This window comes from Dermochelys coriacea, chromosome 1 (assembly GCF_009764565.3).
Source record: "Dermochelys coriacea isolate rDerCor1 chromosome 1, rDerCor1.pri.v4, whole genome shotgun sequence".
NCBI classification, from domain to species: Eukaryota; Metazoa; Chordata; order Testudines; family Dermochelyidae; genus Dermochelys; species Dermochelys coriacea.
In genome coordinates this window covers 266,734,103-266,750,863 of record NC_050068.2, presented here as the reverse complement: position 1 = coordinate 266,750,863, position 16,761 = coordinate 266,734,103, and the positions used below count along the sequence as shown (strand labels likewise).

Genomic DNA, 16,761 nt, shown 5'->3' with positions numbered 1-16,761 from the left:
TCACGTCAACCACTTATCAGTGCTACTTATGCTTGAGAGCTTGCTCCCTTACAGTACATCTATTACTACTTGAGTTTGCAGTCACATCTGATTGGCCAAATCTTACTCTGTTTGGGAAGGCCCCCCAACTCACCAGGATTTCTGCTGTATGATGTTGAGAGAGGGTGATAAATGATTATACAGCTGGTGTATCGAGAGTGTTCCCCAACTCGTCCCTGTGCCAGCCTGCTACAGGTCCGTGCAGTAAGGTTGGATGGAAGCATGTGAAAGTGGATTTGTCACTATGCAGATTCACTGGCCATTATTCTTCATGGAGGGACACTCTGAGTACTTCAACCTCAGACCACAGTAGTGGTGTTAGGGAAGTATCTCTGCTTCTTCATGGACAGCAAAAGGAGGAAAAAAGATTCCAAAGCCCAGCTAGCCTGTCTTGCTATGTATGTTAGAGGATGTGGAGGTTTTCAGCATAATACGATATTCTATTTGTGACATCATTATCACTTCCATGGTAACAGATTATGATATCAAATATAGACTTATGATTTCACTCCAAGTTCAAACAAGAGAGGCTAGGTTGTCAGAGGAAAAGCTCGTATTAAAACATAATTTTTCAGTAACACTAAAGGGAAATAAAACTGTACCAGTACTTCTAAATTTTGTGTAAGTATCCTCTCCTCTCTCAAAATTTGCTCTAGTGTGTAAGTCTCTCTTTAAACATCTTTTGGAATTAAAAAGCAGAAAATGGTTCCCATTGTAAATGCAACACTATACACCACATTTAGTCAACTGCTGAAATAAATAAAGAAGTTTAAATATTCCATATATATGATTTAATAAATAGAATTTACTTTCTTGTCATGATACTCAGAATTGACCGATCTTACGATAACTTTTAGTATGCTTTAAGATGCAAAATCTGACCCTCTTGATCAAAAATACCGGAAAGCTCTCCAAAATAAATTAAACCAACTAATTGTTTATTATGCTGTTTTAGAGTATCTGTATTTACTAAAAACTTTACTATGACCACCAATTAGCTTACCTGCGTGGGTTCAGAAGCCAAACTTTTTCTTTGTTCGGTTGATTTCTCTATTGCTTCACTAAGAGATTTGGCATATTGTACCATAGCTTTCAACTGGGAATCAGTTAAAACCCAGAGCAAATCATCTAGTATTAGAACCAGTTTTGATGCCACTACATTGCAATCCTTTAACTGTTGAATAAATGAAAATGAATTTTAAAAATTAAATGGGAATATTGCATTTGATGTAAGAAATGAGTATTTGAAAATAAATTAGTTAAAATGCAAAGGATGTGGTACACAAGAAATGTGACACTTTTTCCATAAGATTACATTAATATTTCTTTTTAAGTGTGATTTGCCTACTAAGTAAAAATGACTGTAAAATAGTATTATGAAGTTCTATGTTTGTCTCGCAAGGATTTTCATATCAAATATGCTCAATTTACAAATAAAAAGATGCTATTTTCTAAGTGCTAACTCTGCAAACTCAACCTAAACCCTGAGAAGTAAAGCTGAATTCTTTCCTCATTACACATCTTGACAAATAAAGACAATACAGGCCAAATTAGACCATTAGCTAAACCTATATAACCCCATGGTCTTCACATTTTGCCTGCTCTATTCCTTGTCCATTGTATAGGTCTAACTACCGTAATCAGAACTTGGTAAACTATTCTATTGATGATGCTTCCTCAGAAAAATAAAATGAAATATCTTAAATTTACAGAGTGCCACATTTTATGTAGCCCAAGTGCAGAATCTCTGTTGTGTGCTTATTTATACAAAGTGCTTTGTAAAAATAAATGTCAAATACAAAAACAAATGAAAGAATTTATAAATATATCACAGATTCACACGTTTTCAAATTTACCCTTCTTTTAAGTGTAACCCTGATTTTTGATTGGTTAGTAATCAGTCGAACTGGAGCACTCATGATTTCATGCTGAGAACTCTGGATTGCATCTGCTTCTATTCTGATCATTTGCCAGTTGATCTCTTTAAAAGTTAATACCTAAAACAAAACAAAGCCTGTTAATTTAATATGCCAATTTATTTGCCAGTAAGAATAAGAAAGTTTTATGGAGTTTTAGTAGCAACAGAAAAGGCATGTTCCATTTACATATTCTGACTAAAACTGTTGGTAATTAAAGCTCTGACCCTTCAAGTGACTCTGCACAGGTGCTCCCTTGCACCCACCAACACAGTCACTTCTAAGATCAGGGATTTTTTTATATTTTTCATAGTGAATTTAATTATGAAGTCTGTTCATTCACTTCGATAGCATTTAGTTTTTTTTAAAGGTCTTATGCTAGTTTCTTCTGTGGATTGGGCTCCTCAAGTAGTCTCAACATTTTCAATTCTAGTGCTGTTGGTTAGTTCGGGGAGGGGGAGAGGTTTGATGGCAGACTTTTTTTTAATTAAAGAGAATTACTACATACATTATGGATCCCACTGAGTGTATAACTCTGAGTTGAGGAGGGATACAACAGGCAAGGAGTCAGATGAAGATGCAGAAAACTAATCCTACCTTCTTTAAGACCATATAGAGCAAATGGAATAGACAGACACTTTCATTGCTTAAATACAAGTAATTTTGTTCAGCAAAATTCCCCATAAGCATAAGGGATTTAAATGTAAAAGTGTTTGCTGTCATATTGAGAGACTTAGGAATGACACATTCAAAACCTATTCAGGGTTATGAACCTCTTAATGCCTAGACTAAAAATTAGGTAGTCTACAAACTAGGATTATAAAATAGCGTACATGTGTATATACAACAAAAGCCATGTACTAAAGAATTCCTCAGCTCAACATACATTTTAAGCAAATAACGTGGATTTCAAAAATCCATAGTTAGAGATACAAACTCTCATTAACAGGTCATCAATTTACATATACGCTACAAGAGGTACACTGGGTAAAGAGTAAAAAAGGAGAGTTAAGATTTGTCTGGAATGACTAATTTTGATCTTCTCAGATAACATTTATTGGGTTTTTAAGATCTTACTATGTTCACTTTGGGTTTCTGCCCTTACGTAAATGATAGACATTGGTCACTTTAACTCTGGCTGAAAGTTTTTTGGCTGGGAGTAACCAATTCTAAATAAAACAACAAGGTCAAAGTTCAAAATATGAAGTCCACTTGACTTATAACCAAACATATGTTAGAGAAACAATCATTTTTCAATATAAACGTACTACTCTTAGTCTAACTGTGAGCTCAATTGCACATTTTTATTTTGGGTACTGGGCAGAAAACAGAAGAAGGGTATCCATTAATCTAGTATTTTTATAATTTTTAAAAATTATAATACCTTGCTACTTGCACTAGCAATTAGGAGATATTGGAATGGTTTAATTTGACTATTAAGAGTACAGTATACTAGTAAATTCCAACAAAGAAATAACTTGGTTAGAAATGAGTTAAGGTTGCTTAAGGAGAACATTCACCCATGCAAATCCTTAAAAGCAAGGAAATGTCCAAGTAAGAGATCTTTCTTTAGTACAACCCCACATCTCATATTCACTACCTTCACTGATAGATTCCACTCTTCTATAAACAACCCTCGAGGCTGCTCTAGTTTACAATTGGTTGCCCACAGCCCTGGGGGCAACTGGGAACAGCTGAAACTAGCTGGAGTGCACAAGTCCTCCAGCCACGCCCAGGGCACATTCCTTTGATTGTTTAAAATCATAAAGTCACAATTTAAGTACCTTCCTTACTACAAAGTTGACAGAAGCAAATAGCAAAAGGTATTCTTTACCTCTCCATGCTGAGATCCTTGTATTCGAGTAAATCTTAGATCACCATGTTCCCAAGTTGCATTTACACTATATATTCTCAGCTGGGAAAGTTCAAATGAAGCATTAAAAGCTTTCGCTCCAATCCGGATTATAATGGAGTTCACAGAAACAGAAATTCCTTCTACCACTTTTTCAGCAAAGCCATATTCACTGGAAAGTGAAATGCCAAGATTTAAATTACAGATCTAATGTTAGTGCATAAAATGATACTTATTAAGCAATAAGACATGAAACACACCATACAATACAAAACTTGTAGTGCACCCCATCCCATTCATAAATTTACATTAAATATATTTAACTCTGAAAAATTTGTAATAAAGTATAATCTCTATTGTATGTTCCTAATTTAAAATTAATGACTTTACAATTTTTCATGCAGTTGAACTTCAATCAAGCGTAACACATGCAAGTTTCCATTTTAAATGTTACAGTAGTCTTCAGCATTATTCACCAACCTAATCTACTAATGTATATTTAAGGAAAAATTAATGTCAAATGAATTAACATTATTAATAACACCACAATAGCATATTAGCCTTGCTAATATTTATCTGTACAACAAAGCTTATTAAAGCTATAATTACTTTTAAATATTATGCTTTTTTGTGTGAGGTGAGAATGGGAAGGCATAGGCAAACTGTGCTTTAAAAAAAATGGTTAAGTGCATATACTCAAGCAGCTGAATTTCAAGATTAAAGGGACATTTTGGTTAAAACTTGTTTTTAAAGGAAATTTTCTTATTTGTCTTATGAATAATGCCTTGCATAACTAAAAGTTAAAGAATTTTAAAAATTCAATTTACTTTTCACCATTTTTCCTTTTAAATACGAAAGCTTTCAGTCAGCTTAGACAGTGAAAGTAGTTTGCAGCCTTTTATTCTTTTACAGTGCTCTAAATAGTAAATAGAACCTATAAGGGTTATTAATGTAGGTCCCAGCCCTGCAACCAGACTGATGCAGGCAAATCCTGTGTCAAGGTGAGCCAGCTCTCTAAGGATATGTCTAACGCTTCTGAGAGTGAGCCTCCCAAGCCAGGTCCACAGACTTGTGTTAGCACCCTAAGGTGAGTTCCGTTCAAACAAGTCTGCCAACCCAGGCTGGGAGGCCCACTCCTAGGTGCAGTGTAGCCATACCCTAAAGGGGTTGACATAAGCAGATCCAATTAAATGACTGGGACCACAATTATACCTGTATACAGTAAAAGCTTTGTTATCCAGCATGTTGGAGGAATGGGGCGTGCCAGTAAGTAAAACATTCTGGTTAACTAAGAGAGATGGAGTCAGGTGTGGGAGGGGGCTCAGGGCTGGGGGTTGGGGCAAGGGAGGGGGTGTGGGCTCCATGAGGGAGTTTGGGTGTAGGAGGGGGCTCAGAGTGCCAGATCCATGCAGTGGTCATGTGGGGCGGCTCCCCGCAAGTGGCGACATGTCCTTGCTGCTCCTAGGAGGCTCTACACCCTGCCTTCGCCCCTGCAGCTCCCATTGCCCGCAGTTCCCAGCCAATGGGAGCTGTGGAGCTTGGATCATCAAAAGCCACTGCCATAGCTTGAATGAAGCCTCAAATTGTCCCTGGAGTGGAGATGCCCGAGCCAGGGCCTCCCCAGTAAGAAAACTGATAACCCCACTCAGTCATGGTCAGTAGTGTAGGACTATGGGCATAGCAGAAATAGGAACTGACACCGATTTAGGAACCCACAAAATTTGTTACAATCACCCTTAAACTTGTCATGCAGGGAGACGCTGGCCTTATGGGGAGCAGAGGTAAGAGCTGAAGGCTCCATGGCTTGAGCTTGCAGGACTGCATTCTATGCCTGTAGGGCAGCAACTTAGGCTTGCAATGTCTATAGGGCTCCCACTATCTCCACCATAGAGATATTGACCTTTGAAGAATCCACGCACACTGTATAAAACAGTGGTGGACAAACTACAGCCTGGGGGCCGCATCCAGCCCTTCAGACATTTTAATCCGGCCCTCGAGATCCTGCCAGGGTGCAGGCTTTCCCCATTCTGGCTCTCCAGTTGGGGAGCGGGGTCGGGGGCTTGCCCTGCTCCGCACATACTGTGGCTCTGTGCAGCTCCCAGAAGCAGTGGCACGCCCCCGCTCCAGCTCCTACACGTAGGGGCAGCCAAGAGGCTCGGCACACTGCCCCCGCCCCAAGCGTGGCCCCAGCAGCTAGGGGTGGCACCTGCGGACGGGGCGGCATGCAGAACTGCCTGGCTGTGCTTCCACGAAGGAGCTGGAGGAGAGACATGCCGCTGCTTCTGGGAGCTGCTTGAGGAAAGCACCACCCGGAGCCTGCACCCCGACCCCAATCCCACGCCCCAACCACCTGCCCCAGCCCTGACCCACCTATTGCCCTCCAAACCCCTTGGTTCCAGCCTAGAACACCCTCTTGCACCCCAAACCCTTATACCCACCCCACCCCAGAGCTCGCACCCCCAGCCAGAGCCCTCATTCCCCCCCCCCCGCACCAGCCCAGAGCCCCACCCACACATTGAACTCCTCATTTCTGGACCCACCTCAAAGCCCGCACCCCCAGCCGGAGCTCTCACCCCCTCCTGCACCCCAAACCCCAATTTCGTGAGCATTCATGGCCAGCCATACAATTTTCATACCCACATGTGGCCCTCAGGCCAAAAAGTTTGCCCACACCAGGTATAAACTCTTATTGTATGTGTTGGGGCTGCTCAAACTGTCAGTAACCAGGACATGGGTGGTCATGCCTAGTGGTTAGAGAGCAGGCATTGGGCCAAGTGGTTCCCGCAGGCATCAGTAGTCAGGAATCATAGTCCAAGGTCAGAGCTGGAGTTAGGAGCTCAGGATCAGAAGCAGAGTCAGACCTGAAATCAGAGGTCAGGATTGGAGTCAAAGATCAGTACCGGGTTACCTGGAATGAGGCAGGGCTGGGTCCAAGGCAGGAGCAGCACTGTGAACGAGGCAGGAGCAGGAACTATCTCAGCTATGGGCGAATGCTTTGAGCAGCTGCTGAACTGCGGCTGCTGTTGGACTTAAGAGCTGGTCTGCTGACTCTTCCAACCAAACAGGTAGTCTAGCCAGTTAGGCAGCCTACTATAGCCCAGCAGCTTTCATTAGGTTACCCAAATGACCCTGCTACAGACCCTGATTCCTGACAATGATGTTCTATTAACTGAGCAGATGTGAAGCAGACAGGACGTCCCAAAAAAGAGATGTTTCCCTCTGGCGTCACATGAATTTGCTAAGATACAAAACTATGAATTCCACATTTTCATATATGAAGGACTATTTTATCTTTCCCACATTCTTCCTAATTATAAAATGTTATGGCTTGTGGGATACAGGAGGTCAGAGTAGATGATCATTGTGACACTGCACCTTATATTCTTCACAGTGATGTTATTATATATATGATATGATTATGGCATAATTATGATGTATTTTGTACAAGACAGGTTATCTGAGATGTCATTGGAAAAGTTATGATTTGCTGAATGTGATTATCCAATTTGTATGCATGTATAATTTTTGTATCTAAAGTTAGGAATATTGACTATGTAACTGTATTTCAAATATGCTTATTCTGGGTGACACGCACAGCTAGCCTTTCTGGTACAACAATGAAGAAGCCAGAAAGTGCTGATGGGCCAACAGCAAAGAGAATGGATCCTCAAAGAACTTAACCTTCCTGTAAACATCCCAGACAACCTATAAGTAATGGCTGCTATGACTCAGCAAGTTATGCCAGTGCATGTGACCAGCCACATGACTGTGGACTCCATCTTGGGATGTCAGTGTTTTTCCACAAACTGAGTTTGGGACAAAGGGTTCCTGTTATACGCTAAAGCTATATAAGGCAGGGAGTGACATCACCTGTTGTTCTTCATTCCCCCACAACAGAACACCAAAGAGAAGCTCCTAAGTAAAAAGACTGAACTGGGGGAAGTGCTGGATCCAGGCTAAAGGGATTTCTAGCCTGTATATGAAAAACCTGGGGATTCCAAGCTGCAAAGCAAGAGCAGCTTGTACCTTGAGAACCTGCCACCCTGCTTGTGTCATCAGCCAGGGTAAGAATTTGCTAATTTATATCCTATCTTTCTAGTATCTTAAGCTTAGGTTGCATTTTCGTTTATTTACTAGGTAATCTTATTTGATCTCTTTGCTATCACTTATAATCACTTAAAATTTATCTTTTGTAATTAATAAACTTATTTTATGCTTTCCAAACTTACTGGTTTAGATTTGAGAAGTGCGTGGGAATCTTAGCTCAAGGAGCTGTTGCATTTCCTCTCCACATTGAGGGAGGAATGAACTCTCGGAGTTTATGCTGTACAGTTCCCTGTGCAGAGCAAGACGATATAATTTTGGGCTTATACTCCAGAAGGGGGTGCACGCCTGGGAAGCAGGTAGTTATCTTGGCTGTAACCTCTCTGTTATTGGTTCAGGCAGTGGCTGGTCAGAAAGCCTGAATGTAACTGCAGCTGGGTGTGTCCCTGCCTGTGTGAATGCTGGTGGAAGTGTAGGACCGGGAGTGGGTCTGCAGCTTGTCACAGCAGCACAGTGTGAGAGGGAACCCAGGCTGGTGGGTCAGAGGGCTCAGCAGTACCCCATTTCCAGGTGGCAACCCGGGGGGAAACCATTACAATCATAATGGTTCCTTCTGGCCTTAAAATCTATGGATCTGTGACTCTGAATAATTGGACTCATGTTGGAGTAAATTAATATTCTGTTGCTCTCAAAATGTACGGCTCTTTTCCTAGCAGTTGCAACGGTTCTGTCACAGATGTGAAAGCATCCCAATTAAGTTCCTGCCCTTCACATCCATTATTAGTCATTCCTTCTTGTTTGGATGGATTGAATCTTCAGTGTCAAAATCAAATAGGCTGGGTTCACAGACAATTATTCAATTTTTCTTTATTTGAATGTACTTCCAGGATTTAACTAGTTCTAGCTTTTAACTGATTTTCTAACAATTTCACCCGGTTGACCCTTTTCAAATTATGTTCAGCAGTCAGAACATTTTCAGATTAGACCCAGTACTACCCCCTTGTGTAGTCAAGACATTTTCTGCTTAATATAACTGCCTATGCAGCTTAGAAACCACAAACATTATAGTCTCTATTTTACCTTGTAAAGGTGCCATATTAACATGAAGACTCAAGGAATACTTCCATGAGCTCTACTACAGTCTCCTCTTTCAGGCAGATTTAGAAATTATGAGACCACAAGTTTGGGGCTCTCTGTCCCACCAATTATCTGATATTTTAGTCAGACTGGGTTATATGTCAAATCTCTTAGGCCAGATTCAGCTGATATAGTCATTGAAGAAAACAGAACTATGAACATTCACACCATCTGAGAATCTGGTCTTTAATGCTATCCATTAGACAAAAGTTAATATTTTGAAAGCAGTATATCTGTTTTCCAAATAATTAAAGCTATTTTGCCTTGGGCCTATCCAAAAGTATGTTCTTCTTATGGTACTTGGGATTTATTCTTCCACCCTAAAATGCATTACGTGGATTAAACAATCCTATGAACTAGAAAATGCAATATATATTTAGGATAAATTTTCAAGCTTGGGTGCCTAACATTATACATTTAAACCTATATTAAATCACCTAAATAAGTGGCCTAATTTTAGGGGTGCTGAGCAAGCAGGCCCTGACCCTATATTTTTAAAGGTTGTTATACTTTACCTTTAGACTAATGGACTAGTCTAGACTGCTTTCGGATGCACATAAATCCTCCAACCTGTGCTGCTTCATGAGAACAGATCCGATAATTTTAAATATTTTGTATCAAGTGCATGTCAATATTTAAAAACTACAACTGACCTCTGTCCTGATGCAGTCGCTATAGGTGATGGTCCATTAGGGGCACGTGGTTCTTCACAAGTACTCATTTCCATTATTACTTTATCCAGGGACTTGAAAAATACATGAAGAAATTTGGTACAAATTTCAATTTACTGCACTAGATTTTGAGATATCTAAGTTATCTATTAATTAAAAAGTAGTAAGAACATTAAGTAAAAATCTTTCATAAATATTCTCTGGCCATAGCATTTTATTAGAAAACCTTAAATAGAATACATAACCATTTACATTTTTGGACTTTTGGTTACACAGTGCTTATATCAGATATCATTTTTTTCAACTCTCCTAGATTTTCACGGTCATATATAAACTTTGTATATTTCTTGACTTCTAGTCAAGAAAATATTCTATTCATCACATTGTAGTATATTTCTCAAAGGCTGAATTCTGAATGAGTATAAAATGAGGAAGAATTTGATTTTCTCTACACAGTCAGTCTTTCAGTGTGAAGGTTCACATAATATTAGCTTTTATGCCCTTTGAATTTTCTCTATTGTGTGTTTTGCTTTTCAGACATTTTTACTAGAAAGTGATTCAAACTGGTCTATTGTTGAAATGTATCAGTGGCTGCTAGACATTTTGTTGATATCTTTAAAACATTTTGTATCTACAAGAAAATTTACAGAGGTGAATCTTCAATAGATTTGCTATAATGTAGAGTTTTTGAGAAAAAATATTTAAGATTAACAGTCATATTTGACATTATTTTTCATTATTGAGGCTGGACTTCTCAAAAAGAAGACTGAAGGTGTGAGGGACTCAAACCCCATAGATACTGAAGGATGTAATTAAAAGCACAACTGCACCTTGCCAAATAATTTAACAAATGATTAAAAAAAAAATCACAGTGTGTTATTGCCAGGAAGAGACCATCTAAATGCAGAAGCAGTCTCTTTGCCCACTCATATTAAAAACGGTCATGGTTTAAATTTATAATAATGGCTAAGGAGAATCCCTATTTTTAAAACTTGGCTCCTGCAACCTCTTTCCCTCTGGCTGGGCTACTGTAACTTTGCCTCCTCTCAAGTCCATTCAAAACTTTGCTGCTTAGATTATCTTCTTGGCCCATCATTCTGACATCACCACACACATTTTAAGTCTCTCCACTTGCTCGCCATTTCAACCACATATATAAACATCTTGCCCTTACCTTCAGGTTCCTTCACAATTTTGCCTTGTTGTACCGAATGGCTCAATTATCTCAATCAGCCATTGCCTTCACACTTATGCCAGCTTCTATCTCCCACTTGTTCAATTCTCCCACAAATACCTTTGCACTTTTTTCCATGATGCCCATTATATATGGAATGCCTCCCCTCCTCCCCAAAAATTCATAATCTTATTACCTGATTCCTCCTTAAGACTCATTTACTATGATGTCTATAGTGTGCTGCTAGCTGATATGGTGAGCTGAAACTACAGCTAATTGCTCACCTAGCTCAATGAACAACAACAAAAAACCCACAAAAACAAAAGACACTCCTAATGCACAGACAATTATTTTATGAAAAAAGTAAAAACATATTTACCTAACTCAGCGTCCCTGCCCCTTCTGTTTGTTTCACTAATCTCTTAGGCCTTTTCTTAAAATAAGGCAATAAGATATTTGGAACAGGGACTGCATTTTACTATATGCCTGTATAGTACATAGCACAAAGGAGCCCAGACTTGACTGGGCTACTGTAATACAAATAAACAATAGAGCTTGACTATGGGCTTTCTCAAATAGATGTCTGATTCCTCCGCTTTCGCCACTAAAAAGGCTGGTAATTGTTTTTATTTTAGTACAGAAAACTGCTACATAGAGTCTGTGCAAGAGTTCTCCTTGACATTATTTTGCTTAACAAGTACAAATAGTAAGGCCAATTTAATCATGAGCAAAGGCACTTAAAACATTTGCCACCATATTAAAAGATTGATTTCCTGAAAGCCTTAGTTTTTAAACAAAAGACAATTGAGTTCTGGCAAGCGCACCACTAACTACTCAAGCTACCTAAATCATGTATACAGAGTATGCCAACTAAATGAAGGCTACTTAAGCTCAACCTTGCTGTGACAGAGTGCAGGGTGCAAACAGGCGAGCCTGCTTTCTGATCACTTAGATATTAATTAGTTTCCCGGGAAAAAGCTGAAGGGGTAATTAGTCAATCAGGCTGGCCAGCTGAATCAATTACCCCATAAGCCCACAGCTGACAAGATGAGGCACAAGAAGGAAGTGCAAGATGGGAGAGGGAGGAACAGAGCTAGCCAAGCCTAGCCACACAGAGGCTCAAAATAGGGATACCTGTTTCCCTCAGGCCCTGACGAGAGGGCCAGAAGCTAGGTTAACATTGTAGATAGACTGTTGCACAGGGATTGTTGTGAAAAGCATGGCGGGAACTTAAAATAAAAGGACATGGTGAAGGTACAACCACAGGAGTCTTTGCAGTTTCTGAGGGGAGAGGGCAAGAGAGGAGCCTTGCTCAGTGACACTCGTGCTCAATTACACACACGAGCCAAAGATAATGAGGTTGTGGTGATGTAATTGAGGGCAGAATTCAGCCAACAGCCTGAAGTGTTCCATCCTGGTGAATACACTGCTTTCTAGAAGAACCAGTGAGTTCCTGATACTTTCTATCATTGAATTATTAACTTTTCCTACCAATTCCGATTCATTAAATCTGTTTGCAGGCAACTTATACAAGTAATGAAGAAGTATCTCTATTAATAAACTCAAATGGAAACTGAATAATGAGAACCAGTGACTGTCAGTTAGGCTACTTCTGGCTTCTCCAACCTCTCCTGAGAGGCTTGTAAGAAAAGAGATGGAGAACTGAAAAATGGCAGCCATCCAGTTCTATGCATCTCCTAATTTTGTTGGGTTCTGTCTACAACTATAAACCAAGCTAAAGCCTTGGACATGTTTTAACTGTGTTGCAACTAGGTCGGGGGACAACCATGCTGTCACCGAGTCCCAGGGCTAGGTTACAGTCGTAGTGTGGAAAGGGCCTTAGAGAATAAAGTCAGACAAGGAGGAGGAAGGATCTTGCAATGAGACTAGAAGACAAATATCTATCTTTCAGGTAAAGCTGAAATAATTAGAAATTATAGAAAAAGTTTTTCTAATGGGAATCAAGTAACAACCTAGAGACCCTCATCTTTATAGGATAGGGATACAGTCACCAGAATGTTTTCTCATCTCCATCTGCTGGTAATCAAAGGACACACTGTACACACCAGCTAAGGTTTAAATTATTTCTAATTAATCTCAGGGAAACTGTAAAACATTTTTTAAAAAGGAATGTATTTACAACTACTATCTGAAAGCCCATGCTATCAAAAGAGTATTGTGAGTCGGTGCATCAATGCAACAGTGCCCCTCCAGGTCAACCAGGGCATAGCTCCAGCTCACTCAGCTCAGTGGGGCTCTCAGGCTATTCTGGCTACCCCAGAATCTGGAAAACCCTCTCTGATCTCAGGTCCGTCAGGGGGTTGGTAGGAGAACCCAGCCACTCCACTGGGTTCCAGCTCAGGGCCCTCAAGCCAGACAAGCAGGACCAGGGTTCGCAGACTCTGACAGTGGCCTGAGCTCCTTCCTACCTTCCCCTGGGCCTCGGGCAGGCTCTTCAACTGTTAGTCTGTTCATGTCTTGTTGGAGTGTTGTCTCTAGGCAGCTCTTCAGCAGTCTGCTGACAGAAGTTCCTTTCTCCAGCCTGCTCACTCCTCCAGTAGCCCCATGCCCTTCTGCTTCCCAGACCTGTTATTCTCTCAGCTGCTGTGAGGCTACCAATCAACATTGGCTGGCAGTACCATTAACCCTTTGACTGCTGAGCCCGCGTGGGGTACATATACCACATGACAGGTATTATTTGCAAAGTCATGTGTAAAAAACCTGAAAATGGCTGAAAACTTTAAAAAATTGGATTATAACAGACCACAAATTCCAGTGATAATTTATGATTGGCAATATTCCAAACATTCTTAACCATGCTTGTAGCTGTTTCCCTCACTTCACACTGACTCAACAGGCATTCTAGTCTTCAGAGTGATGTCTGAGGTTATTGTGGATGCTGGTTGTGTTGTTCTGTTGATGGCTGTGTTTATTTGTATATGAGGTGTGTTATATTGGGAGAGATGTGTGGCTGAGAACTTAAAAATTGGACAATAAAAGACCACAAAACCCAGTGATGATTCAACCTGGTGCTGTGCTGAACAAAAGAAGTTCTCAACTATGATTGTAGCTGTTTCCATCACTCCACAATGACTCAGACATTTTAGGCTTCAGAGTGACATACAGAATGTCATTCCTGGAAACTTCTTGTGTGTGTGTGTGTGTGTGTGTGTGTGTGTCTCTCTGTCTAATATACATACACACACACACACACACACACACACACACACACACCTTTTTGGGTTGATTTCAGAACTTACCAGACTGATTGGATGAGTTTTCAATTTTGTCCATGGTATCTGAAAGATAAAACATTATGCTAAAGCAAATCAAACAAACATCGAAGAAAATACGTAGTAATCAAGATATCTGTTTCTCATTTTTATTTTCTAGATATAAAAATAAAATTTACACTGAACTGCTGGACTTGTATGTGATCTTTTGAAGCTAGTACAAATAATAAATAATTTTATGTGAGACATATGCATCATATAACACACAAAGTCATGTGGCCAAAAGGAAATGTAGCTTAGGAACTACTGGTGGCAGAAAGGAAAAAAGACCGAAAAAATTAATCTGTCTCTTTAACTCTGTGTTGCCAGACATAAGAAAAGTCCAACAGTTTTTCACATTCCTTCCTTAAAAACAAAACAAAAAACCCCAGATTTGCTATGTTACGATATAAATCACGATAGCTTGCTTTCTCTATTTCCCATTCTAGCATGGTCTGGGAGATAAGACAGTTGTAGCGTTGTGTATCACATCACCTCCTAGCAAGAGAGCCTGAAGGAGCATTGTTCGCTGGCTCCAGAGAGAGTTCTGTCTAGTTTTCAGGCAGAGTATGTCACCATAATATATGATCTCTGAGGGATGGAAAAGCATAAAAAAAAAAGGTGATACCACATGGAAGAATGTGGCAGAAAAAGTACAGTAGAACTCAGAGTTACAAATACAAGAGTTACGAACTGACTGGTCAACCACACACCTTATTGGAAACCAAAAGTATGCAATACAAAGCAAATACGATACAGCACCCAGCACTGTGTTAAACATAAATGACTAAAAAATAAAGGGAACGTTTAAAAAAAAGATTCGACAAAGTAAGGAAAGTGTTTGTGCTTGTTTCATTTAAATTAAGATGGTTAAAAGCAGCATTTTTCTTCTGCATAGAAAGCTGTATTAAGTCAATGTTCCGTTGTAACTTTTTGAAAGAACAACCATAACATTTCCTTCAGAGTTACGAACATTTCAGAATTATGAACAACATCCATTCCCGAAGTGTGCGTAACTGGGGTTCTACTATAACACACAAAAGAACAAAGAATAATTAAAGCAGATGGTATGACATAGCCAAAGGAAACTCCAGTAGCTTTCTCTGCAAAAATATACAATCCCTTGCTCCATTTCAAAGTGCATATGAAGAAAATTCCACTTGGATAAAGAAAAAATAACTTAAATCACTGTTCATTTTCATTGCTTCTGTAATAGTCTTACGAGGGATAATAATAACAACATTTTCTACTATCTAATGCCTTCAACTTCTTTTTATGAAGTTGTTAAACACCTACAGCAAATTTATAACATTATGAAATTCAACATTAGCGATTTTCAGACTTCTTGAAAATAAGTTTTAAGAAGGCAGAAAAGACGAAAATGGGAGAAAGTCTTGCTTAATTACTGTTCCAACACAATAAAATACTCACCCTAATAGCTGCTTTATTGCAAAAGACCTTGTTTATAGCAAGCCAGGTTGGAAGATCCAGCATGTTCTGAAGCACCTCTTCATCAAACTCTAAGTTGGTCAGCTGACCTTCCCCCTTTAGTGTGCTCAGATTGATCTTGTCAGGTGACAGGTTTTTGGTGAACCTAAAAGAGAATATGCATTAAAACTTAAGTTAATGTCACATAAAGCAATTAGTTAACCATGTCATAGCTCACAATTTATATAAATCAGCAAAGTAAGCATCTGAAAAGAACAGGCTTCAAAGTACAGTTTGACCCTAAAACTGACTTGGTAAAAAAGGCCCTGAGGGGTTTCACTCACAAGTTTGTCCCTCAATGACTTCCATATCAAATCTGCTCCATTTACAAGTAAACAAATGGATTCAACAATTAAGATGCGTTCTTTCTGGCTTTGTCTGTCATCAGAAATAAACATTCTGTACTTAGAATTTAGCTAACAATTCTTTTGACATTGTGTGAGCCAGAACAGAATCCAGTTCATTCTCCTTTGAACTGTTTTGGCTCTGTAGGGCTAACAGGAGAAAAACTAGTGAAAATATATTTTTTCCTCAAATAAGTAGATATGATTATGAATAAACTCAGGCGGCAGATCTTTTGAGTAAGAAGGTGTTACTTTTACAAAGTCACTTTTCTGACTTTATTCTCACTTTAAGCTTGAGAAAATCTTGTATAAATTATACTTAAAATATTCACTAGGGTTTAATTTCAGAATTTATCAAAAACAAATGGTAGAAACTGGTTTGTTGCATAGGATTCTGGTGTATGTACAATGTAGCAATTCAAAGACAGGATTATAAATCCTACCATAAGTGTTTTTTCGTCAGAGTATACTTTGAAATGTCATGATCTGACTACATTGCAAGGTCTTCTGTATATACTGAGAAATCTCAAAGATGACACACATACTGTACATATTACTATTTTTTTTAAAAGGCATCATCATTTACTTACATCAGCATAACAGTCCATTTGATTGTGCCAATCCGTGCATAGCCTAGTGATGTAAATGGCAAAGCCGAGGGGTGCTTGGCAAAACTTACCTAAGTTCTTACATCACATGGAGCACGTTTTATATGCTTTGCTGGATCAGAGGCTGAGTGCCTAACTTTCTGCCATGGAAGTCTGTTTTTGATTCACAATCTGGACTCTCATTTTACAGCTTCAGACAGTACAAACAACACCACG

The 16,761-nt window shown here is 39.4% G+C and overlaps 1 protein-coding gene across 10 annotated transcripts in view; it reads right to left on the bottom strand.

Moving 5' to 3' along the window:
• The window catches only part of UHRF1BP1L (UHRF1 binding protein 1 like), an 87,150-nt gene that overhangs the window by 30,508 nt on the left and 39,881 nt on the right, over nucleotides 1-16,761 (bottom strand). For all 10 annotated transcript variants that reach the window (XR_006273988.1, XR_006273989.1, XM_038408101.2 and 7 more), the window contains 6 exons: nucleotides 15,537-15,699; nucleotides 14,094-14,132; nucleotides 9,642-9,733; nucleotides 3,790-3,979; nucleotides 1,896-2,036; nucleotides 1,043-1,213 (listed from right to left, as the gene is read on the bottom strand). Coding sequence is in view for 8 of the 10 variants with exons in the window: in XM_038408101.2 (XP_038264029.1) it covers nucleotides 1,043-1,213; nucleotides 1,896-2,036; nucleotides 3,790-3,979; nucleotides 9,642-9,733; nucleotides 14,094-14,132; nucleotides 15,537-15,699 (796 nt within the window). In the remaining 2 variants the exon portion in view is untranslated. The remainder of the gene's footprint in view (nucleotides 1-1,042; nucleotides 1,214-1,895; nucleotides 2,037-3,789; nucleotides 3,980-9,641; nucleotides 9,734-14,093; nucleotides 14,133-15,536; nucleotides 15,700-16,761) is intronic.